The sequence below is a fragment of the Xyrauchen texanus genome, chromosome 23, assembly GCF_025860055.1.
Source record: "Xyrauchen texanus isolate HMW12.3.18 chromosome 23, RBS_HiC_50CHRs, whole genome shotgun sequence".
Lineage (NCBI taxonomy): Eukaryota > Metazoa > Chordata > Actinopteri > Cypriniformes > Catostomidae > Xyrauchen > Xyrauchen texanus.
In genome coordinates, this window is record NC_068298.1 from 23,746,593 (window position 1) to 23,773,801 (window position 27,209).

At 41.8% G+C, this 27,209-nt stretch overlaps 1 protein-coding gene across 1 annotated transcript in view; it reads right to left on the reverse strand.

Moving 5' to 3' along the window:
- LOC127617057 (glycine receptor subunit alpha-4) overlaps nucleotides 1-14,795 on the reverse strand; it is a 32,316-nt gene extending 17,521 nt beyond the window's left edge. Inside the window, exons 1-5 of the mRNA XM_052088930.1 lie at nucleotides 14,657-14,795; nucleotides 7,789-7,856; nucleotides 6,875-7,098; nucleotides 5,781-5,863; nucleotides 136-273 (exon numbers count right to left, since the gene is read on the reverse strand). Of these exons, the coding sequence (XP_051944890.1) occupies nucleotides 136-273; nucleotides 5,781-5,863; nucleotides 6,875-7,098; nucleotides 7,789-7,856; nucleotides 14,657-14,747 (604 nt within the window). The 5' untranslated portion in view covers nucleotides 14,748-14,795. The remainder of the gene's footprint in view (nucleotides 1-135; nucleotides 274-5,780; nucleotides 5,864-6,874; nucleotides 7,099-7,788; nucleotides 7,857-14,656) is intronic.
- Between the last annotated feature and the right edge of the window lie 12,414 nt (nucleotides 14,796-27,209).

The window sequence follows — 27,209 nt, forward strand, 5'->3', positions numbered from 1 at the left end:
AAATTATGTACAATACCACATAGATGTTGGTTTGTTCTAGATTGTAGAGATACTGTATCATTTGGCATGGTGTGAAGGTCATAGTTGTTAACCTGTGTTTTGTAGTCCTTGTGCCATTCTGATTTATCATTTTACCTGTGTTGTAATGTTTGGTGCAGTGGCCAAGATCTTTTTCCTCCTTCAGTACAAACTGGGGAAGAGTCAAGTCATCTGCTACCTGCACTGGGCTATCAGAAAGCCACTCGAAGATCAGATCATTCATGGTGTAGCCAACTGTGAAAAGGGAGATAAAATGAGATAGGAACATGAACAGAATATTTGTTGTAAAAGTTTGAATCGCTCCTGTCAAGTTTCAACTCTCATCCCATACTTTGCTTGCCAATGTAAAGTTCATCAGCCAGACAACCAACCAAAGTAGCATATGGGTAGATTGAAGGTCTGGTACAGAGTGCACATGACCATTATGCTTTTAAACTGTGAATTTTTTTTATATGTGAGGCTGCTTAACTAGTTATGGGTGACAATTGTTGTAATGTCTTGGTTATTTTTGTAACCTCCGTTCCCTTATGGAGGGAACGAGATGTTGTGTCAATGTAGTGGTGGAATTTGCATGCCACTCCATTGTGGCTCGCAACCACTCATTCAGGTTTTGTGCTGAGGAGCTGAGAAAAGTTCCCAGCCATTTCAGCGGGTAGCTCAGTGTGGTGGCAGGAGGGACACAACGTCTCGTTCCCTCCATAAGGGAACGGAGGATACGAAAGTAACCAAGACATTCCCTATCTGTCACTTACTCGACGTTGTGTCGATGTAGTGACACTAGGTGTCCCTATACAAAACGCCACAACTAGCTGAACCGTGTTACGTGGACAAGTCGACTGCCACCGAACCGAGTTTTGTTGGCAGTGTCGCACGTGGTAGGTCCTACCCAGTCCTACAAACATGGTAATCAGTGGCAGAGGGAACTCTGCCCAAGGAAGACATGGGTTACCAACGGGGAATCCGTCTTGAGGAAGATACATCACATGGGGTTACATACAGGCAACCAATGCATGTGGAGCACCTACCCCAGTACAGGGCCTATTTAGCACACATACTGGGCCGGCATCAAGCGTCTCTGCCAACTCGGCTAGAGGAAGGACATCTAGGGTCCACGACTTTGTGAACACAGCTGGAGGGTAAAAAGCACACATCTCCGCCTCCTTGAGGAGGAAGGTGCTTTACGCAAATGGTACACCTGGCCAGTTGTCCAGCAAACTTACCTGTTCTTACCTGACAACACAAGGGATGAAACCTTGTTGTAGAACCTCGCAAAGGTGTTGGGTGTTGCCCAGCCCACTGCTCTATAGATGTCTGCTAAAGAGGCAGCATTGGTCAGAGCCCAGGTGGCTGCCACACTCCTAGTAAAGTCTGCTCGTAGCCGCAAGGGGACGGCACGACCTGGGCATGATATGCCATAGCGATGGCATCAATGACCCAATGGGCGATCCTCTGTTTGGAGAAAGCGCCCCCTTCCCGCTGTCCTCCAAAGCAGACATAGAGCTGCTCAGAACGTCTAAAGCTCCACCTGATCCCTAAACGGGGTCGTGGGAACCTTGGGCATATAGCTCGGTTGGGGCCTAAGGACCACATGAGAGTATTCTGGACTGAACTCCAGGCAAGTGTCGCTGACAGAGAACGTCCGCAGGTCCCCTACATCCAATGTCCTCTTGATGGACATGAGCGCAGTCAGGAGGGCAGTCTTTAAAGAGACCGCCTTCAGCTCAACTGACTCCAGGGGCCCAAACACGGCTCCCCACAGGTCACGCAGGACTACGGAGAGATCCTATGAGGGAATGAGGTGTGGTCTGAGAGGATTCAACCTCCCCACAGTTCTAAGGAACCAGATGATCAGTTTGTGCTTCCCGAGATACTTACTGTCAACTGCATCGTGGTGCGCTGCTACAGTGGCCTCGTTCTCCTACAAGGTGGAGGAGGACAGCCACCCCTCCAGCCTCTCCTGCAGGAAGGGAAGCACTGACCCGACAGCATATCTCTGGGGGTCTTCACATCGGGAAGAACACCACTTAGCAAACAGATGCCACTTCAAGGCATATAGGCGCCTCATAGAGGGAGCCCTAGCCTGAATGATAATGTCTACTACCGTGGACGGAAGGCCACTTAGGTCTTCCATGTCCCATCCAAGGGCCAGACATGGAGATTCCAGAGGTCTGTTTGTGGTTGCTAGATGGTGCCCTCAGGCAGTCCAGCACAGACTGCGTGTGCTCGATCATGAGGCGTGCCATCATAGAGACTGAGTCTAATTTATAGATGCTATTCATGTGTATCTTCATGTCATGGCTCTGCACAGACAACCTTTCAAGTATGACCAGCAAGACGTATTTGAGCAATCAAGGGGAAATCTCTCTTTCTTGTATTAGTTTTTCTTCATTTATGCCACTTTGCCTCTATTTCTTAACACTCTCACCCTCCATGGAACATGGTGAGATTAGGGGCCTATTAAAATGCATGAGGAATGCAATAATATTGTAGAATACTTGACAAATCTGAATAATATTGATGTCTATCAGAGACCCTCAGGGATTTACAAAGACATCTATTATTCACAAACCTCCCAGTCCCCCTCAATCTTCAAATCTTGCCAGAAAACAACAAACCTATGAAAAAAGGATGAACACAGATTGTCCTTGAACGTCACAATGTCTTTGAGAAGTTCGGTGTGGTTCCAAACATCCTCGTCAAACTAGCGAGAAGAATATGAATGTTTTCCTAAAATGAGGAAATGTTTTTGTGTCACTCTAGCCCCAGGATAGAAACAGACAAGTGTCCACAAGGTATTTTATGTAATATTATTTGCCCATAATACATATTCATAGCCTACACATTTTTTGTTGTTGTACCGACATGTGGCAGACATACTGTAGTGTAATTGGGACACCCGTCCTTTGCTTGCCACACTTCACTTTCTACCCTTGAGGGGCTGGATGATCTCATGACTTGCTTTCTTTTTTAATGGGCGATGTTCCGTAATAATACCTAAAAAGCACACATTTGATCCTAGCTAGACCCTAACGTCAAAGCCTCACAGAAACTATTTGTAGAATAATTCTACAATTTGCATCTCTCCAATTTTCCCCGCTCTTTATTTATTTCTCTCACCTTTATCATTATTCTTATTCCCTTGGGAGGAACAGATTATATCCTCACTCCTAAAATGACTGCAGACCCTTGACAATGACAATAAAGTGATACCTGTTCCCCAGACTACATTATTGCACATTCAATGTCGAAAATCTTACTTTTCCTCTTTGTTTCTCACTTGTGCACTCCCTTTAATCGCATCCTTTTGGGAAACAGCAACAGCATCACACTTCTCTACCAGGATGTGTCCTTGCCAGACAAGGTGATCCCACCCCTCGGCTGTGTCCCAACACTTGTCAAAGCAGTGTTCAGCAGGCCCTTTCAAAGCCCTTAAAAAAGATGCTCTTGTCTAATCAGAAATGATTATGCCCTCTGTAATGGCTTTGTAAGCCAGTAAACCTGTCTGCCGTCCTGTATTTTTCTCTCTCTCTCTTTGTCTGTCCCTATTTCTTGGAAGAGGGCAAATTTAACTGCAGCCATTTTCCTCTCATTGAATAAATATAGTGGACATACAGAGGACACAGTAAGGACACTAATGCACACTGTCTAGGTGTAGCCCGTCCCCTAAATCTTTAAACTGTATGAGTCACTGAATGTAGAATGTACATCAGGGGCTGTTTGAGGTCATCAAACTTAAATGGGGATCAAATCAAATAATCCAACAGACAAATCCAGATTTAGAGCTAAGTGGCATCTGCAGTGCATTTTTGCATTACAATACCTAATTTGGCTCTGCTCTTGGTTGGAAAGTGGAATTCCTTTGTCAAAGGGAGGTGGAATTAAAAGCCCCTAGGGCAGCTAAGGTGGGTCACATAATAAAGGGGACACAAAATGAAAGTTTCATTATTGATATTCTTTAAATTGGTTCCAGGAGTTAAGATGCTATCTCCTCGGAGGGCACTGGGGTGGTGAATAGTCTATTTCTTTGCCTGGCTCTTCCTTTCAAGGTAATAAGGAAGGACTCTTTATGCACAATTTTTAAAAGAGTCGCAGTTTCACCAGTAATTCCATTTAACTGATTATATTTTTTTGCAGTGAGACATAAAGAACTGTTTTGATTCCTTCCCTTTTCCTGCTGAAGACCTGTATGAATTACCATGCTGGTCCTAGCTGGTTTATGCTGGTCTAGCTGGTAGACCATCACTGCTATGCAGTGTCGGGGAGTTACTTACTAAAAGTAGCAATAAACGTAACTTTTTAGTTGTGAGATATGAGGAGCGATGCTGCTTAAGGAAATCAGTGTTCTTATTCACACAACGTTTCAGAACTCTGCTTTCTGCAAAAACCCTGGAATAAACAATTTTCTTAAGTGTGTGTAAACATGGTCAATGTGTTGTTAATGCAGCAATGAAGCTTAGGGAGTAATTAAACATTCTCACCTAAACCATCCTCTCTCTCATATGTAGAGCTAAGTAAATCAGTTCTTTTGGACAGCTCATGTAAATAAACCAGTTATTATAAACGATTCACTTATATTTAGACACCATTTTCACCTGGTATTAAGATGTGTTTTTGGTGATGGGATCACATGTGGTCAGCATTAAATACAGGTCCGGCAGCAAGTGAAGCACCTCCCTTCACCAGTCAATCAACCACTACACTAAAACAAGAGTATAAACTTTGCCAGTTACAAGCGGTTTAAAAGGGAAAAACCGTCTTATCGGAAAATGTAAAAAAGCACTCACTAGCATGAGAACTTCACAGATCTTCTTCAGTGTTTCTGATATAAACATTCACAGACACTTAGGAAAAGCACGAACATCTTCAGCACAGGTAATACAACTAATCCACTAAAACGCTCAAAATGTTGCTTTAGTGCTTAGATTAAAATTCAACTGCATGTAGGAGAAATAGCACACCATTTTCCCATGCTTTCTTTGTCTTTTCTGACTTGTTGTGGTTTAAGTCACGCAATAACACACTGACATAGTGACTGATGTATGCCATCATGAAACAGAGTCACCCCCTAGCCACAGGAGATGCATTTAAATGACCAGGTGTAAACAGCAATGTGTCTCACCTGACCACATGTGATCGGATCACTCGAGATGCATGTTAATATCAGGTGTAAATTGGGTTTTAGTGTTGGAAACTCCAGTTCATTTTAGTAAATGGGTTTGTTAAATGGACTTCGCCTTCTATTTTGAAGAATTTTATTTTTAATTGTCACTGTTTATCATTACATTTTCAAACAGGTAAAATAATAGGGTGTTTCCCAGTTTTATTAATTTTAATTTTGTATACATTTATGTTTAATTCAATATTGTAACCATCATTTTTAAAAACACTCTAATTAAATGTATTGCTATCGGGTTATGTAATCCTGCAATCAGAACGGCAAAATATTTAAAATACTTATTTAAATAGTTTGAATGTATTCAGCTACTTTATGTTAGTAACTTGTAGTGTAGCTAACTACTTTTTGTAGTGTGTAGTTGGACTTAATTTAATTACATTAAAGCTGAGGAGTATAACTGATATATGTTACACAAGCAAAAGCACTTTTACTGTGCTTCACCTTTATGGTGATGGCTATCAGCGCATTCATATTAATGTCTCAAGAAGGGATTGCAACAAAGTGTAAAGAGATGAAGAAGTGGAGGGATGGGGAAGGTAAAGATAAAGAGAAGAAGCCTACTCACAGCTTTCTAACTGCATGGTACAGGTCTGAATATCCATTGGGAAATTCTTCAAGTCCATGGGACAGGACAGGATGAGTGTTAGCCTGAAACGGAGCGCAAAACAAGAGAAGAGCAGAAAGTGGGGAGAAGTCACAAAAAAAACTGCAGGGCAGAAATGTTTTTTAAAAAGGAGGAAGAAAAATAATTTCCTAGAAAGAAAGGCAGATATAGAGATGCTAAGAGTATTAAGGGCAGTGCACTGAGCATAATCTAATTTCAATATGCACCATAATTTGAAAAGCTTAACATACTGGCTCTGTGCCAGTTTGGATCTGCATAGCATTTCAACTCGTTCCTTTAGTTCGTGATTACAGAGTGAATAGTTGTTGTTTTTTTATCCCCAAAAGAGGCGGTGAATTGCTGTGTGTTTTGGTCACATGCCCTCTTGGTAATAACAAACTAATTGCTAGACAGTTCTTTCCTTTCCATTTATTTATCATGCTGCTGACACATTAAGGTTTCAGCTGTGGGGAAGAGCCGCCGCTATTAGAAAGTTTGGATAAAAGAAGCAGCGTAATTACCTGCTGTAATGCAGTGCCTCCAGGAAAGACGAGAGCCACCAGTGTTTTTTTGAAAAGCCAATTTCTTTTATGCTGTGATAACCCTAAATTCAAACACCAAAATATCTGCACTTACACGCTCTGATGGATAGACCTTTTAGGCTTGCCAACACATGCATGGTACTCCACAGAGGCACCCAGGCATGATTGTTTGCAATTAAATCCATCCTTAGGATCAACTTAATAACTATAGAATTCACTAACAATACTATTCACCAATCTTCTATATATTTTTGAATTTATGAATGTAGTGGCTGAAACTGTTCAACTTCAACTGCAACTCATTCTGCTTGTATCATTAGTTATAAGAAGATATCTTCTTATGTCTTGTGTCAGAGTGCAGTGTTTTTAGATACCATTTCAAGTTAATAGAATTCAAACTTCTTTTTTTAAAGATCTTAACACCTCCTGAGTTTATCTTAGAGGTGAGACCACTATTGTCAAAACAATGACTACGTTCCCACAAGTCAATGAAAGAAAGACTTTTCTGTTTACCTAATGCTGTATAGAACATTCCCATTCTGAAAGATCCTCAGTAGCTTGTTGTCTGTTGTGACTTCATGGAAGTTTGCTCCTTTCTCATTAGCAAAAAACAGGTCAGGTTTCCATATGGAGTCCAGCATAGAAGGGTCCAGGTCTAGTGATGCATCAGGATATTCACTATAGGCCAATCGAGGATCATTCCACTGTTGCCGTAGAAAAACGTTAAGTCTATAATCCTTTAGAGGGAAGAAATAAATATGGTAGGTCTTTAAGTCTAATAGTTCAATTTCTTGACTTGTTAATTATTAATGTGTCGTTTTGTGCTAATGTTCTTTTTTAATTGCAAACCTCACTAACTTAGGTTGTATCAAATATGCTCCTGACTTGAAGGGAAATAACTTGTTCTCCCCTGACATTAATTTATTTTGGAAGACCTCCATTTCTGATGACCTAACCTCAGGTTAACAGGCTAACAAACCATTAACAAAGGCAATCTGTAATGGCCAACTGACACATTCTGCTGACGGAGACACTTAGCCCTAAGCTCAGGCTTTAGAGGATGGTTATTTCGGCCTTTAATTTATTTTCTTGGAGATCCTGTTCATTCTCTCAATTTTTCCTTTTAATTGCATAGTGGACAGTTCATTATCAGACCATCAGCTGACCCACTGGACTCTAAACTTCTAAGTGGTGTGCTCCTGGAGATGAGGAGGAATCTGACAAGTGACTAAAACTTGTTAAGCAGAAATATAATTTTATCAAAGGCTGCTGCCTCAAGGTATGGAGGGAAAGAGAGGGAATTTCTTTTGTGCTGAATGTCAAGGTATATGTTGCATGAGTTCTGTGTTCTCATGCAACATAGACAACAAAGCAAACCATATTATCATTAACTCAAAAACACAACCAGAGGATCTGGTGTTACATACCATTGTTGTTTCAGTAATGGACCCAAAACTGTTGATGAAAATATTACAGGTGACATTTACTGCAGGCCCTGTTGAAATAGAGAAGAGAAGGTCCTATTTTTTTACACTCACACATAGTTTACCAAAGTTTGGAGAAGCCATTTTTTCAATGTTAAAATACTTTCTTCAGGACAACTATAAGTAAGCCATTTCTAAATTGATTTTTCTGAAAAGTGTAAACAGTTTGGGTCTGTTGTGCTATTAAATCCAGCCAGACACAGCAACACAACCATGTCTTGAGATTTGGACATAACTATCTGTTAAGGCCTGTTCACACCATTTTTTTTTACAGAACGATTTATCCCGTACAGTAAGCAGTGCTGTTGTTGTTCTACAATTTATACCAGTCTCCTGTTCGCACCTTCAGCTGTGGGAAATAGACATTTCAATATTATTTTCACTTACCCATTTGCTCCAAGACCAAAAAAAAAAAAAAACGGCCCTTGACTACCAGGAAGCCACTCTATTGTACATTCTATCTACTGACTATTATTTTATACTTTAGGCTTTATAGGGTTAAGGTTTATGCTTTGTATGAAAAGCACTGTTGAACAAAAACATGTATCATACTATTCATTGCTATAACTGCATTTCTCCCCAATTTGACAAAAAATAACTAGGTTTAGGTGGTTGGGAAAAACAAGATATTGATATTTTATTTTGTGTGGTACAAAGTACTGACCTAGAAACGTAAAGTTTGTCGAGAAAAACGTCTAGGTTACGTATGTAACCTCCGTTCCCCGATGGAGGGAACGAGACGTTGTGTCAGGGAAGCGACACTAGGGGTCTCTCTTGAGCGCCGATATTCACCTCTGGACTATGAAAAAAGGCCAATGAGAGTTGGCAACCAGTATTTGCATGTCCCGCCCCCGGACATAAGGGTATTTAAGTGGCGCAAATACGGGAGTTCATTCAGGATTTTTCTGAGGAGCCGGAAATGGTCCGGCCACAACAGTGGCTCGGCTAGCGACGTGGCAGGGGAGACACAACGTCTCGTTCCCTCCATCGGGGAACGGAGGTTACATACGTAACCTAGACGTTCCCCTTCTGTCGCTCTCTCCACGTTGTGTCAGAGAAGCGACACTAGGGGTCCACTTATAAAAGTGCCATGCGCTGAGCCGTGTACGTGAACTGCTGATACAGGAGGCGAGCAGGTATTCTTACGTGCAGGGCGACCAACTGTATCAGGCTGCACGTACCCTTCCCCCAATGCCCCATTTAAGCCATCAGGATTCCTTATCGTTACCCTGGAGGGGGGAACAAGGTGCTGGCCACCAACCTGGGAACGGGCCAAGCCTGGCCGGGCCTCTTTTCTCTCTATGTTTCTCGCATAGAGCAACTAGGGCCGGGGCCCTTACACGCATTGAGGGAAGGGGGTCTTAGCCCTTATTCAGGGCGGAGAAGACCCTGCGGAGGCCACGCCTACCCGAGAGGGGAGGCAAGTTTAAGTGGCAAAACCATCAGAGGCCTGACTTAGGGCCTATGTGGAAAAGTTGGTGCGGTGGTGGATACAGCCTCATAGAGGGGGAGTCCAAAGGAGGCCTTACCTGTGGAGCACCTATACCAGTACAGGGTAGATTGCGGTACCCGCAGTGGTTTGGGTCGGCGAGTTCCTCCGCTGAACTGCGACCCACGAGGGCTAGGGAGGAATCGACCAGTGTCCCAAACCTGAGATCTCCTGGGAATGAAGGCGCACTGTTTCCCCTGGTTAGGGGAAGAGCTAGGTGCAAGCGATTCACCCGGTCAGATCGTGGGCGTGCTACCGAGTTCTACGGGCTCAGTACCTGAGAAAACACGGGACGATACTGACTCAACTCGGAGATTGTAGAATCTCGCAAAAGTGTTAGGTGTTGCCCAGCCCGCTGCTCTACAAATGTCTGCTAGGACAGTGCCCATAGACAGTGCCCATGAGGACGCAACACTCCTGGTGGAGTGAGCTCGGACCCGCAGGGGGGGGGCACGGCCTGGGTGTGATAAGCCAGGGAAGTGGCGTCGACAACCCAGTGGGCGAGTCTCTGCTTGGAGACAGCGTTTCCTTTCTGCTGTCCCCCAAAGCAGACGAAGAGCTGCTCAGAGTGTCTGGTGCTCTGTGTGCGGTCCAGATAAATACGTAAAGCTCGTACTGGACACAGCAGTGAAAGGGCTGGGTCTGCCTCCTCCCAGGGCAGCGCTTGCAGGTTCACCACCTGATCCCTGAAGGGCGTGGTAGGAACCTTGGGCACATAGCCCGGTCGCGGTCTTAGGATCACGAAAGTATCTGCCGGACCGAACTCCAGGCAAGCGTCGCTAACAGAGAACGCATGCAGGTCCCCGACCCTCTTGATGGAAGCGAGCGCGATCAGCAGGGCAGTCTTGAGAGAGAGGGCCCTGAGTCCAGCTGAGTCAAGTGGCTCGAAGGGGGGTCTCTGGAGTCCCGCAAGGACGACCGAGAGATCCCAGGAGGGGAACAGGTTAGGCCGGGAGGGAGTTATCCTCCGGGCACCTTTTAGGAACCTGACGATTAAGTCGTGCTTACCAAGAGACTTGCCGTCTACCGTGTCGTGGTTCGCCGTGATAGCGACATACACCTTGAGGGTGGAGGGGGACAGCCTCCTCTCCAGCCTCTCCTGAAGAAACACGAGCACTGACCTAACTGCGCACTTCTGCGGCTCTTCGGATCGGGAAGAACACCAGTCCGCGAACAGACACCACTTTAGAGCATAGAGATGCCTGGTAGAGGGGGCTCTGGCTTGATTGATTGTATCTATGATGGTCGGTGGTAGGCCGGCTAGATCTTCCAAATCTTCAGATCTTCCCTTCTGGTCGGTTGTGACCAGAACGCGTCGGACACCTGCTGCAAGGGTACTCCTGCCCTTAGAAAGCAGAGGTCTGTCCAGGGTTTGAAGGTTTGGCGGCAGGCAGAGGTAACTTTTATGTTGTGCGTGCCGCGGCGCCATGCTCATCTCGGGACTCGAGTCCGGAGCCAGTGCTGAAGTGGTCTCATATGCATCAACCCCAGCGGCGCAGCCGCCGCGGAGGATGCCATATGCCCCAGGAGCTGTTGGAAACGTTTTAGCGGGACCACGGCACCTGGCTTGAAGGAAGCGAGGCATTTCAGCACTGACTGAGCACGCTCGTTGGAGAGACGTGCTGTCATTGGGACTGAGTCTAACTCCAGACCGAGAAAAGAGATGCTCTGGACCGGGGAGAGCTTGCTCTTTTCCCAGTTGACCTGAAACCCCAAACGGCTGAGGTGGCTGTGCACCTGGTCTCTGTGTGCGCATAGTAACTCTCGGGAGTGGGCCAGTATGAGCCAGTCATTGAGGTAATTGAGTATGCGTATGCCGGCTTCTCGGAGCGGGACAAGAGCTGCCTCTGCGACTTTCGTGAAGACGCGAGGGGACAGAGACAGGCCGAAGGGGAGGACTTTGTACTGATACGTCTGGCCGTCGAACGCGAACCTTAGGAAGGGTCGATGTCGAGGGCGAATTGAGACGTGGAAGTATGGGTCCTTCAGGTCTACCGCTGCGAACCAATCTAGATGCCGGACGCCAGATAGAATTTGTTTCTGGGTGAGCATTTTGAACGGGAGTTTGGACAAGGTCCGATTGAAAACTCGCAGGTCCAAGATCGGTCGTAAGCCGCCGCCTTTCTTGGGTACAACGAAGTAAGGGCTGTAGAAACCTTCTTCGTTTCGGTTGGAGGGACAGGCTCTATCGCGTCCTTGAATAGAAGGGAGGCGATTTCTTTGCGCAGGGAATGGGCATGTTGGCCGTGTACTGCGGAAAAATGTACGCCCACGAAAGGGGGCGGAGACCTGGCAAACTGAATTGCGTAACCGAGTCGAATGGTCTGGTGCAGCCAGCGTGACAGGTTGGGCAGTGAAAGCCACGCCTCTAAACTCCGTGCTCGGGGCACCAAGGGGACGAGTTTTTTGGATGTACCCGGCGGGGCTTCGCAGTGGTGCGGAACAGGTAACACGGCGTCGGAAGATCAAGCTATCACACTTAGGGCTGCTCCATTATTACAAAAATAATAACTGTTGATTATTTCCCATTTATATTGTAATTGTGATTATTAATGTCTACAAATAGGTTACATTAAATATTTATTTGTTTAACTTCATGCCAAATCTTGGGGGGGGGGGGGGGTGTTTGTCATCTGTCTGTCTGTGGTAGATGGAGTGCATGTGGTAAAAATTTATTGAGGGTAATGTTTGTGGACGGGTCCTGCAAAGTGGTATCGCGTTGTGTTATGAGCGACGCTATGGCTGGAGATGTCTGCCCGGTATCATGATGACACAGATGTAGGAAATTTGGTAGTATAAATGTACACGGGATGGGTTAAAGTGCCCACATACCCCCACCATTATATGTAGGAAATTTGGTTGTATAAATGTACACGGGATGGGTTAAAGTGCCCACATACCCCCACCATTATATGTAGGAAATTTGGTTGTATAAATGTGTGAGCTAGGAATTAACTTAAACTGTCCTTTTTCTACATTATTATGCAAGGAAATTTATAATGGAAGTAGTCAAGTAGACAACCATTATAAATTAGATAAACGACAAATAACTAGATTATTTGTCTGAAGAGAATTCTCTGCCGGGCATTCACATTGACGTATGCAAATGGTGTGCAGCGTGGCTTGAATGTCAGTTGGTGAATCAACTGCCCTTGCACCCTCTGCCATTGATCGAGGTCCACTACGAGAGAATTGGTATGGGCCTCGTCGGGCCATTAGAGTGGACTGCACGTGGCCATCGCTTTGTATTATTTCTGGTGGACTATGCATAGTGATATCAGGAAGCAGTGCCTCTACGCAACATCTCAGCACGTAGTGTTGTGGAGACACTCTTCAAAATTATCTCCCGAGTAAGGATTTCAAAGGAAATCCTCAATGATCAAGGCACAACATTCATGTCACGTACACTACGCAAACTATACAAGTTATTAGGCATTAAATCTATTCGCAACAGCGTTTATCACCCACAAACCGACAGGTTGGTCAAACTATTTAATAAGACCTTGAAAAAAATGATTTGTATGTTCATACATGAAGATGCTAAGAACTGGGATAAATGGCTCGAACCCCTGTTGTTTGCAGTACGAGAGGTCCACAGGGTTTTCCCCATTCGAGCTACTGAGCGTCCACCGTGCGGCGTGCTTGACATCATATGGGAAGCTTGGGAGGAAGGACCTTCAAATAGCAAAAAACAAATTCAATATGTTCTTAACCTAAGAGTAAAACTCCACACTTTGGGGCAGGTAACACAGGAAAATTACGCAAATTCACACAGGGAGATAAAGTGCCTATTTTACTGCCCACTACAGCTCCAAATTATTCAGCAAGTGGCAAGGATCCTTTGAGGTCACATGACGATTTGGAGATCTCGACCAAGAGGTGAACGGATAGGAGACGGGCACGTCAAATCTACCACCTCAACCTTCTCAAACCATGGAAGGAGGTGGCGCCTGTTGCCTTGACGATGGTAGTTCTGGAGAGCTTGGGCCGGAGGTGACTCCCAAATCAAATTCGTTCACCCCGGTACCTTGTGGAAACCACCTCTCACTGTCGCAGTTTACGGACATTGCCCAGTTGCAAGCAGAATTCGTGGATGTGTTTTCACCCCTTCTCAGTCGCACAAACCTCGTAGAGCACCATATTGATGTGGTGGTTCGAAACCACCCCTATAGCCTTCCTGAACACAAGAAAAATGTAGTTCAGGAAGAATTAGAGACAATGCTTGAAATGGGTGTAATACAAGAGTCGTACAGCGATTAGGCCAGCCCGTAGTTCTGTACTGAAGTGAGACAGCTCGGTCCGTTTATGTGTGGACTACCAGAAAGTGAACGCAGTGTCCAAATTTGATGCTTTCCCAATGCCGCAATTTGATGAGTTACTTGATCCATTGGGTGCAGCTCAATTTTACTCTACACTAGACTTGACAAAGGGTTATTGGCAGTACTTTTGAACTTCAATATCCTGAGAAAAAACTGCTTTTTCTACTCTGTTCAGATTACACCAATTTGTGACTCTTCCGTTCGGTTTGTTCGGGGCCCCGGCCACATTTCAGCGCCTCATGGGCAAAATCCTCAAATCACATACGACATATGCCACTGCATATCTAGATTATATTAGCATTTATAGTAATGACTGGTGGTTCCATATGCAACATCTGAGGGCTGTTCTGAGAGCACTGCGACAGAAGTGACTCATGGCCAACCCGAAGAACTGCGCAATTGGGTGGAAGTTAGGTAACTGGGGTTTCACACCGGGTCACGGGCAGGTGCGTCCACAGGTTGTGTCGTGACCTCCCAGTTTCTGGGGCTGGCTAGCTACTACCGGAGGTTTGTGCCTAGCTATTCTGGTGTCACCAGCCAGCTGATTTACCTCACTAAAAAGGGGACAGAGTCATGCCGACAGGCTTTCCTTAAGGTCATGTGTCTGTCTGCGGGAGAGGGAGAGTGGTAAGGCTCGTGGCTTATGATTACTCTAACACCTGTCTCTCATTATAGTGATGGCGGATGGAGAAATTACAAAAGAATCATCCTAACCCAAACTAACCATTGGTTGAGCATATGTTGCTAAGTTAATTCAGATGCTCAAACAAAGTGAGCAATGTTTTTGTAGTACCACAGAGGCACACATTTACACTTTTAAGTAAAATCAACCTACAAATGGCTTGCTTACAGTTTTCTCTGCATATTAAACTGGGATACAGGAAATAATTTGAACATAGAAATAATTACACACATCAGCTTTAGTTCCCAGAAGCCACTACTACTACAGTAACTGTAAAACAAGTTAAATCCCATTTATTCCAACAAAAGCAGGTTTGTTTACTTTGTGTCGCACCTTTGAAGTTAGGTCTGATTCGAGCGTCGTAGCCGGAGGTTCTTCCCATCAGCTTGTCCAGAAAGTCAGATGGGGACATAGGTTTTGTGGCTGGCCTTGTAGAAGACTTTATCTCCTCTTTACATGAACCCAGTCTGCCAGATATAGAGAGAGGGAAATGGAAGGTGAAAATGGATGTGGTAGAAAAGAAGTGAAAAAAGGAAGAGAAAGGTGAGGAAAAAGGCAATACACACAGTCACTAATAATGACAGAGAAAAGTGCCATGAATGTGTTGAACTCTTTTATAATGAGCGCTCCAAATACTGTATTCTCACCTGAGAGTAAAAAACACGAGAGACACAATTTGTCAAACATGAACCCTTTCAAAGTAATCATGGGAAAGAAAAACGAAGCCTCTAAACCTCTAGGCAGAGGGAGGCATTGTGTTTGACAGTGTCATGGCTCAATTGAAATTCTGTGAATGTCACAGTTAAGCGGAGACTGCTTTGATTCCAGTTCCAGCGTGGCTCAACAGTGCCCAGCAGCCCTGTCAGGCCAGGGTAAGTGATCACAGAGCCTAGAGCCCTGGAATGGTTGGATCTTTTTCTCACTTGCTTCTTCAAAAGAACTGGTTTCTCCCAGTGCTTTTGATTATGAAGGTAAAATAGTGCCTAAATGATTTGCATGCACAGAGTAAGATTTGTAAAAGCATAAATGAAGTTATAAGTGTGATAGAGAAATTTGCATGCCGAGTAAGATTTGTAAAAGCATAAATGAAGTTACAAGCGTTATAGAGAAATTTATATGCACAGAGTAAGATTTGTGAAAGCTTAAAACAAGTTGCAAGCATAATAAAAATTATTAACAATACTTTAATCCTTTGTATAATTGTAAATCATGTGTTGTGAATCTGGAATAGCATATTAACACAAAGTACATTTTGTTTGTATTCTTCCTATGGTTTGGTTTGTATGACACTTTTGGCACTGTTTGCACCTAAACATGGCCAAAAACACTGCAAACCTGCATTCAGCGATATGCAAGCAAAGAAAGGGTGTACTGAACAGATCAACGGATTGACTCCTGTTGTGTCAACAGTAGAATCAGTCTGTATGTGAAAATAAACTACAGCAAATGTGCAAATGACTTGTGTTTGTGGCATACATATTTTCCAGAAATACTCTGATACACACCTTTGTTGCGCTCACACATTTGGCACGACTTTCTCACTGAAAAGAGTTTTGCAAGCACAAGGGGGAAGGCGGGACTACCTGCTTCTAGTAACTTCTAGTAGTATGTATAAATATTTCAGTTTAATATTTAAGAGAGGAGAGAGCCATATGAAGAACAAGCGATCTGTCACGTTATCAAACCAATCAGGTCAGAGTAAACTGGTTAATGAAAACCTCATTTGATTGGTTACTAGAAGCAGGTAGACCCACCTTCCCCCCACGTGCTTGGAAAACTCTTTTGAGTGAGAAATTTGTGCCTAAAGTGTGAGCGCAAACAAAAAATATTTATGCCACAAACACAAGTCGTTTAAACGTTTGCAAAAGTTTCACATACGGACTGATTCTATGCGGTCAAACCATTTTACTCTTCATGACACCTTTTCTTTGCATGAAAATTGCTGATTGCAAGTTTGCTGTTTTTTTGGCCATGTTTAGGCACAAAAATAGCGCATATGCTGTTCATTACCTACATCACTGTTTCAGTTATTGGCCTTTTGTTGCAAAGTCCTGCCCATTTTAGAGCTAGACCAATCATCATATAGAGATGCCAGGACAAAAATAAATGTATACATTGATTGATTAAAAAGTACATTGGTTGAAAACGTAATGTCCAATGAGCAATCAGATGTCGATCCAATGCAAATAACAGTCACAAAGCTACCATAGAGTCACAGAGAAGCACAGTATCTGGTTGGGGACACAAAATTAGATATTTAGAGCCTCTTGTCCATTGAACATTGTTCGTTTCTCCCCTGAAATCTTATGGTACAGGTATCTGAAATAGTGCGTTTTTATGCACTATAAAAGTTACATTTTTGTCAGACTTAAGCAATAATTCATTAATAATTCGTCAATTATTCACGACATTATTAAAATGTCATGTAAACACGTAAGTCTTACTGGAATCATTCGAGTCTGTTTTAAAAAAAAATCTAACAGACAGACAATTTTAAAGGGCTGACAATTTTAAGTTTATTTCACACCTGTGACAAATTGATGTGCCTCTAACTGTATTTCTTTCTGTATATCTTCTGATTAGTAACACTCATATCATACATGTAAATGTACAGTATATCACCCATCTTTGCAGTAGCTTCAGATGTGTTTCTTTGAATATGCAGCCTGAAGCAAATGACAGATAAAGATAAAGAACTATTCAATACAGACAAAAAATTTCAATAACAGCAATCACAAGGAAAATCTTGACAAATATTTTGTTAATGAATATTTCTAACTAAATTCTAGGAGCAGCCATGGTTCCTGTGTCATCCCAAAGCAGTGGCCAATGAAAAGGACTGTGTGATCATTTAGTTTTTCTCAGTGTTTTTACTACATAAAATGCTCTATTTGTACTCCTAGCACTTTATAAAGTTTTTGGATTGGAGAGTGAATTTTAGTAGAAGCTCCCAGATGAATCTCTGTACTTGGCTGGTGCATGGTTTATGGAAAAAATGTGTAACCAAGAGGTGTTTTTTTTTCTAAAGCCCTGGAAGATACAAATCTCTCTTGAAGCGAGTTGAAGTTCAATATGGGTTTATTGTTTAAATTTGCTCCACAGGCTCCGGGGTTTCTTCATCATCCAGTAGGGTTGAACTGAAAAGAGCTTGTTTATCGCAAAAAGAAGAGAGAGGCTTCTAAATGAATCACTCACTTTTATTCATGTGTTCTGCCTTAGAAAATATTGTTTGCATTCACATTCCAGCTACATATTTCAGCAGTCTTTATTATGAGACCATGCTAGAGCGGAACATGCATTTTTAACGAGTCACAGGAGAGAGGAGGCAGTGATCGAGTTTGTTTCTCAACCTTCAATTTCTGACTCACTTTTGCATCCAACTTCCATCAGCATCAGATTGTGTTTACACATCTCACAGCTCCACTGCTGAAACATGCAGCAGTGCCAGGTTCATATTTAAGTCTCACTGAACTTGGAGCTTCTTTCCATTGAGCTCATTGCCGGAGGATGCTCTTTACAGGTAGGCTTTCCCTGTTCTTACTCTTTATTTCACTAACTAGGAGAGAAACAATAATGAACCAGACCTCCTCTTCACTTTCTCAATCCCACATTCTCTGGCTCACCAAAACAATATATGTTCTTCCTAACTGCACAGTGTATGATGGACAGACTCTTACATCTAATTCCCAGTAAAATTATTAATACAATATTTGGCTCAGGTGCACAAAGAACATGCATGGCAAAATGCCATGGCAAAGGTCTATTGCTTCTGTTTGTGCTGGGTGTGTTCCATAGTGTCCCTAGTAATTAGCTCCAATTCAGATAATCCAGAGAGATTACGCAGTCACATTTGAAACACACCAATTTGCCATTTCAGGCTTGTAATAAGATTGCATTCTCTGTCTAGATTTTTTTTTTAATATAAATTTTAAAACCATGAGTGGGTGAAGTGGGTTTTAATGCACATTTAACAGCACATATTTTCTCTGTCTGTAAAGACACAATGAAATTGTTCTAATTATGTCAAGTGGGCAGAGTCCAGAACCGTCCCTGTAAAATTCGATATATCAGCAAAGAGTGACAAAGGAGCAAATCGATAGGTTGTTGTAAGAAACAAATCGATAATTCCAATTTTATTAACTTTAAAAAATCGCTTTCTGCCAGCAGTCTGCACATGATGCGAGAAGTCTGAAGTGCCTGCTTTGTATACAACAGGGGAACGAATGTCACATGAGAGGTAGTTCATTTCAAACAGCATCCCAGCGCTGGCTGAAAACAATGTCAAGTTTAAAACATTTTAATTATCGATTTGTTTCTTACACCAAACAGTCGACTGGAGTCGTGTGGATTACTTTTATGATGCCTAAATATGCCTTTTGGCCGCCAAATAGTCAGCAGCTTTATGGCAACCATTTACTTAGGACCTAAAGAGCTTCAGCATTTTTCTGAGCATCTTGATTTGTGTTTTGCTGAAGAAAGACATTTTCATTTTAGGTGAACTATTCCTTTAATAAGCATTATTCCTACCATCGGGGCATTTCAAGCTTGCAGTATCTACTACATTCTGCAGCGGGCAGTAAGTGAAACTCTGGCTGTTTAGGCTGTACAGAGAACAAACTACACTCAGTCTTGCTTGACACTAGAAACAACACAACATGAGGTCACATTCAACTTAACAGAGCGCAATTCCGAATGCAGGGATCTCGAGACGGGTTTTCCAAATTTTTTAAACTACGTTTAACTTGACACAGTGACCTAAAAAGGCTGTGATTATGATGCAACGCAAACCAAAGTGAGATGCTCCTGTATACTTTTGTAATGATGTGGAAATAAGGGAAAGGCAGAAGGGTGTGCGGATCCAAATGCGGCTTTATTATAATACAAAACAAACAAACACTGGAGCAAAATAAAAAGTCCACGAGGGGAAAAGTAAACACAAACACAAACTAACATAAAGCTGAACACGAGTCGACAGAACATCCACGAAGGGCTGGAAAACCTGGAGAAAACACGAATGGAGATTACACATTGGCATCGACATGAACATGAAACAGTAACGATCAACAACGGAGAGAGGAAACGACAGGGTTTAAATAGACAGACGCAGTGATAACAAAATAAGCGACAGGTGCGGATAATAACGCTGTGACAGCGGTGATGAGGAGTGAGGAAGAAGGGAAGTGTAGTTTTAACCGAGACAGTGAAACACAGGCGGACAACAAGGAAGACATGACAGGGAGCGTGTTCGGTGAAACAGAAAACACAGGATGGACAACAAGGAAGAGTGACATGGAACGTGACTGGCAAGGGTGAAACAGAAAACACGGGGCAGACCGCAAGGAAACGTGACTAGGGAAACAGAGAACACAGGACAGTCGAGGCTACAGGCGCTGGCTCAGGGACGGTGGAGGCCACAGGCGCTGGCTCAGGGACGGTCGAGGCTACAGGCGCTGGCTCAGGGACGGTCGAGGCTACAGGTGCTGGCTCAGGGACGACCGGGGCGACAGGCACTGGCTCACTGACCTCTGAGGCGACAGGCACTGGCTCACTGACTTCTGAGGCGACAGGCATTGGCTCACTGACCTCTGAGGCGACAGGCTCTGGCTGGTTGACCGTGGTATGCGCTGGTACACTGTTCCTGGTCGGCGTGGCTTCAGGCTCGCTGGCCGTGGCTGGCAAGGGCTCAGGCTCGCTGACCGTGGCTGACGAGGGCTCAGGCTCGCTGACCGTGGCAGGCGTGGGCTCAGGTTTGCAGACCGGGGCAGGCGAGGGCTCAGGCTCGCAGACCGGGGCAGGCGTGGGCTCAGGCTCGCAGACCGGGGCAGGCGTGGGCTCTGGCTCGCAGACTGGAGCAGGCGTGGGCTGGGAGGCGGAAGTCCGTCTTCTCTTCCTCCTCCAGGCAGACGAAGTGGACCGTGCAGGCTCATGGGGAACGACAAGTATGGGGGTTGGCTCGCTGGCAGGTGGGGCAGGCATGACAGGAAGCGCCACGGATGACTGGGGAGTCACCACAGTGGGAGGAGAGGTTGGGTCCTCCTCAGCCACACCCACAGTGAATGGCGAGCCGCAGACCAGCAAGGTCTCCTCCACGAATGCCTGGAGAGTCCAGCCGCGTGTCGCTGGTGGCAACCGCTCCTTAAGCGAACCGTTCAGATTACCCCTGAAGAAGGCCACAAGGGAGGAGTCAGGGAAGTCCGCGACACTCGACAGTTGGTCCTCTATGGGTCGGCCTTCTTGCTTTAGGCTGAGCAGCCGGTAGTTAGCCTGCTGGACCGCTGGATCCATTGGTGGTCGATCGTTCTGTAATGATGTGGAAATAAGGGAAGGGTGTGCGGATCCAAATGCGGCTTTATTATAATACAAAACAAACAAACAATGGAGCAAAATAAAAAGTCCACGAGGGGAAAAGTAAACACAAACACAAACTAACATAAAGCTGAACACGAGTCGACAGAACATCCACGAAGGGCTGAAAAACCTGGAGAAAACACGAATGGAGATTACACATTGGCATCGACATGAACATGAAATGGTAACGATCGACAATGGAGAGAGGAAACGACAGGGTTTAAATAGACAGACGCAGTGATAACAAAATAAGCGACGGGTGCGGATAATAATGCTGTGACAGCGGTGATGAGGAGTGAGGAAGAAGGGAAGTGTAGTTTTAACCGAGACAGTGAAACACAGGCGGACAACAAGGAAGACATGACAGGGAGCGTGTTCGGTGAAACAGAAAACACGGGACGGACAACAAGGAAGAGTGACATGGAACGTGACTGGCGATGGTGAAACAGAAAACACGGGGCAGACCGCAAGGAAACGTGACATGAACGTGACTATGGAAACAGAGAACACAGGGCAGACAACAGGGGATTATAACAACTTTATGCATCCTCAGGGTTGGGAGGGTTACTTTTGAAATGTATTCCACTACATATTACAGAATACATGCTGTAAAATGTCATTTGTAACGTATTTCATTAGATTACTCAAGGTCAGTAACGTATTCTAAATACTTTGGATTACTTCTTCAGCACTGGTAGATGTTTTCATTTGTTTTGACTATAAAAACTCAGTAGTAAGTCAGTACAGTAAGACAAAATACACATGTTAAAAATGCATTCTCTGAAAAACCTAAAATATCTTATGCACTGTTGTTTCTAAAACAAGATAAATCAAATGTATCTTGTTTTAAGGATTTGTAGATATTTTTAAAGGAAAACAATACACAAATTATTATCAAGAATAAAAAATGTTCCCTAATATCAAAGGTCTTACAAAATAAATTAATTATGATCCAACATGAATTTTCTTGATTAAAAAATATGATTGTACCTGGTAACATGTGCATGTAAAATGGCTAGAAATAGCATTTTAGCTTAGCGAAAAGCTGACAATTTACACAAGTTTATTTCTATTTCTTCTGCTCCAAACTTACTTAAAACGTACTACTAAAACGTAATGCACTTTGGACCACATCATTTATATGTATAAATGTTTTCCATCTGAATGGACTAAATATTAAATGAAACAAATGAAAATAAAATGCAAAATAATCTCTTCAGTAATCAAAATACTTTTTGAATGTAACTGTATTCTAATTACCAATGATTTATATTGTAACTGTAGTGGAATACAGTTACTTATATTTAGCATTTTAAATACGTAATCCTGTTACATGTATTTCGTTACTCCCCAACCCTGTGCGTCCTAAGGAAAACCCTTATTTTAAATCTATTTTGGACAGATTGATGAATTTAATTACAAAATGGATTATTGTAAACTGTAGGCCAATGATATCTTATGTTCAATAATCTGGAAATAAATAATATTTAGATGAAAAATTCTTATCAATGGTTTACTCGTTTGCTACAATAATATAATGCATTTTAATTATATGAATTGTTATTTATAATATATAATATATATATATATATATATATATATATATTATATAGAATATACCGTTTACATATGCAGTATACTTAATCATTATATATTGATTTATTTTTATTTGAGGGCTTTTCTCAGCAAATGTATTTGTGATTAATTGTGATTAATCAGAATAATGACATAAGATGCCAATTAATTCATAAAATAAAGGTTTAATCGATTGATATCCCTAATTCTAACAATGTTATAGGATAGCATTACATTCAAAAGGTAAAACATCTAATAATGTGCTGTTGTAGTGCTTTCAATATAGCACAAATCAGAATTTGCAAATCACTCCTTTTTGTTTTAGTAGCATTTTTCATACTGTCCCAATTGTCCCAACACACACACACACACACACACACACACACACACACACACACACACACACACACACACACACACACACACACACACACACACACACACTGATGTTGTGTTTCCATGTTTTATGGGGACTTTCCATAGACATAATGGTTTTTATACTGTACAAACTTTATATTCTATCCCCTAAACCTAACCCTACCCCTAAACCTAACCCTCACAGAAAACTTTCTGCATTTTTACATTTTCAAAAAACATAATTTAGTATGATTTATAAGCTGTTTTCCTCATGGGGACCAACAAAATATCCCCACAAGGTCAAACATTTCAGGTTTTACTATCCTTATGGGGACATTTGGTACCCACAAAGTGATAAATACACGCTCACACACACACACACACACACACACACACACACACACACACACACACACACACACACACACACACACACACACACACACACACACACAGTCTGTCTGGAATATTACTGGCTTTACAGCTTGGACAATATCTCAATGCATCATTTTTAGAGGAAAATTAAAAGACAAATAGCTAGAACAGTTATCTCTTAAATCTACTGGAAATATTGAGACATAAAATGCAATATCTTTTACTCTAATACAATTTGCAGTGTTAGGAATAATTTCTTGGAATTGGCGACAGGAATAAATATAGTTGAAGATGACTAGCTGAAAGAGAATGCTTAAACTTTTGCAATTGGATGTGAAAGGTGTAATAAATCTGCCAGAACAACTCACTGATATGTATTTCAGTTAAAAAGTGAATAATGAACTTCCTGAGAAACCATTATTTTCTGGAGGTTTTCGAGCACTGACAATAGAGATAATTATCTGTGTGTTAAATACATACATGCTTTGCTTTCTGTACTTCAGTATTTCATCTTTATATTTTTATCATGATAAGATGAAAAGATTCATGACTGTATTTTACACCTATGTGTTCTTAGTCATCAGAAATGTCTTCAAATGTTGAATTCATCAGCATAATGTATCATAGCATACCAAATTTTTCAACGACATTGCATAAAAGTTCAGAGATAGTACAATTAATCATTAGAATAAAATTCCAGACAGATCTAAGCTCATGCTGGGCCATAGCATTTAATGATGACCAGAACTTTTTTAACATAAGTCTTGGGAGATGGCTGACCCCTGCATCAACCATCATGAATTTATTATAACTACCTTGCCAATTACTCACATCATAGTATCTCAGATAAAGTCCTATAGGACAGAACTGTACCAACACAACAGTCCAGTCACGTAACTGTGCGAACATTAGAGCTACTCATCAAAGCATGAGTGGAGTGTTCCTGAGTTGTTGAAATGCTGAGACAGAGAGAATAACTCGCTTAGGTGATTCCCAAGATGGTTGCTGATAAACAAAACTACACTTGGTAATCATGAAATGAAGAGCCAAAAAATCCATAAAAGGAAACAGGCTAAATTTCATTGGACTAAAAACAAAGCAGAAAATAAACTAATTTACATTGGGCTTGGTGATATAACTTAGACATAATCCTGTATATCTCAATGTTTTCTGCCTTTTTACAATGTTCAATATCTTGAAAATCAATCTAGATTTTGATATTTAAATATTTACACAGAAATGGCTTACAAGGGTATGTGAACTAAAATATTCTAAAAACCTATTACAGTAATTCAAAATTGGCATGTTTTCTACATTGTCAATAAATGAGCATGATATGAGTAATTTTCTATACTGTACACCAATATAACAATACATAGCAATAAACAGCAATGTTTACCTACATATATTTTTACTTAAACAATTAACATATAACTAACATATTAAAAAAGTTGACATATTTAGGTGATGAATCAAAAGTTTTGACTTAACTGTTTTGAACTGATTCACAGAAATTATTCAAACTTATCAACTCTAACCGAATTTTGCTACTGAAGATAAATCAGAGACGTTATTATCGTTCTCATACTTAATAAGTTGTGATAAAAAGAAAGTTAGTGAAACTAATTAATGACACAATCTTTAGGAAACTTAACTGCCAAATAAAATGTACATTAAAATCATTGTAATATACACAATGTTGGACTATACAAATCAGCAGCTAAATAATTGCTGATATATTGTGAATATTCAAAATAGAGTGCTGCCCCACAGAAGAAAACGAGTAATTAAAGGGATAATTTACCCAAAAATGTAATTCATCTCATCATTTGCACATCCTCATTCCATCCCAGATGTGTATGACATTCTTTCTTTCTTCTGCAGAACACAAATTAAGATTTTTAGAAGAATATCTCTGATCTGTTGGTCCATACAATGTAACAGAATGATGGCCAGAATATTGAATGTGCAAAATTTATATTAAGGTTGCATTAAAGTAATCCATAAGACTTCAGTATTTAAATCTGTGTCTTCTGAAGAGATATGATAGGTGTGAGTGAGAAACAGATCAATATTTATGTCCTTTATATGGTAAATCTACACATCTACAGAATGTGGAAGTAATTTTCACTTTCACATTCAGCCACCTACTGGTTGGGGCAGGTCATAGGTGGAGATTTATAGTAAAAAATTACTTAAATATTGATCTGTTTCTCACTCACACCTATCATATAACTTCAGAAGATATGGATTTAAACACTGAAGTAGTATGGATTACTTTCTGATTTCTGGTCACCATTCACTTGCATTGTATGGACTACAGAGATGAGATATTCTTCTAAAATCTTGGTTTCTGTTCTGCAGAAGAAAGAAAGTCTTCCACATCTGGGATGGCATGAGGGTGAGTAAATGATGAGAGAATTTTACGTTTTGGATGAACTATCTCTTTAAATTAAGTAAATGAGAAATGTTTGTCTCTCATCTGACAGGAGCTGTTCCTGTCGACCTGGTCATGAGGGCATTGGGGTTACTGGTAATGGCTCCTCATGAAGCTTTACAGAGATGGCTGAAACCTGTTAAATGAAAGCCTAGGCTCTTTCTAAATCATTGATATGCAAGTAAGGGACATTTAATGAGCCTGACCTTTCAAGGCCCAATACTACCATCTAATCCCTTAGTCCCTGTCTGAGGAATGACAAGAATATTTAACATACCTAACTTGCTCAACAGTGGCTCAGATATATTCCCTTGTTTTATCAAAAACCATTGTGTTTAATCATTGTACTAACACAGACATAGACACATACACTTGCACACACAAGTACACATACAAGTACATACACAACTGATGCCTGAACATACATTTAAGTTTAAGTGTATAATTTCGACGGAATTAGCACAAAGTCCGTTCAAGGCAAGTCAGTCTACGTAATATCATCATGGCAATGCCCATCTTGGGAATTGGCAGCTATATTCTATGGATACAAATGGCATAAAGGTATAGCTCCTATCTACTTGAATTAGGAAATATCCAAGAATTCGATCAAAGAGCATCTTTCAAATCAGCAGTAAAACCAGACAACAATGGTATCATAAATTGCGCTTCTTTTGCTCAGATCACACTGACAAACAATATTTTTCAGGATGGTCCAAATAATGCACATGCGCATTCTTGAGTTAAAGGGATAGTTCTCCCAAAAATGACAATTCTCTCATCATTTACTCACCGACACGTAATCCCAGATGTATGTGACTTTCTATCTTCAGCAGAACACAAACAAATATTTTTAGAAGAATATCATACTGGGTTCATCCCACAGTGCCAGTGCTTACCAAAAGTGGCCTACTAGGCATCTCGCATTCCACGCCCGTCTCAAAGCCAGCGAGCCGGGTTTCTTACCATTTTAAGTTTGAGAATAGATTAAGATCATTTTGGCCCCAAGGCCTCTAGACTTTTACTTTACCAGATAAAACAGCGAACGAGCCCCAGCTATCCTGAGGGAAACTTAGGAGGGAACCAGCTACTAGATGAGCTCTCTAGGTTAAAAAAATGCACGTGAATGGTGATCAGACCTTCGCAGCTTAACAGAACATAACGGAAACATAGATGTAATCCAGTGGTTAAATCCATATCTTCAGATGCGATATTATAGGTGTGCGTGAGAAACAGATAAAAATTGAAGTCCTTTTTTTTAAACACTAAATATCTACTTTCAATTTTATATCTGAAAGTCACATGTAGTGCCTGTTTAGTTTCACTTTCACATCTGAAAATGAAAGTTAAAGTGGAGATTTAGAGTAAAAATGACTTAAACATTGTTCTGTTTCTTTTCAATACATATTATATTGCTTCAGAAGATATAGATTTAGATTGGAGACATGGATTTCTTTATTTGTTTCCTTATTTGATTTTTGGAGCTACAAAGGTCTGATCACCATTCACTTGTATTGAATGGACCTAAAGAGCTGAAATATTCTTCTAAAAATCTTCATTTGTGTTCTGCAGAAAAAAAAAGTCATACACATCAGGGATGGCATGAGGGTGAGTAAATGATGACAGAATTTTCATTTTTTGGTGAACTATCCCTTTTAACTGACAGGCGATGTCAGTGTCTGAAAGTTGATTGGCCCTTTTACCTGTAAGCCAGGACCTTTTCTACGCTCCAGAATATTGTGTGTTCCAATTTCTCAAAGGATTTTTCAGAAAGCAGTGTTCTGA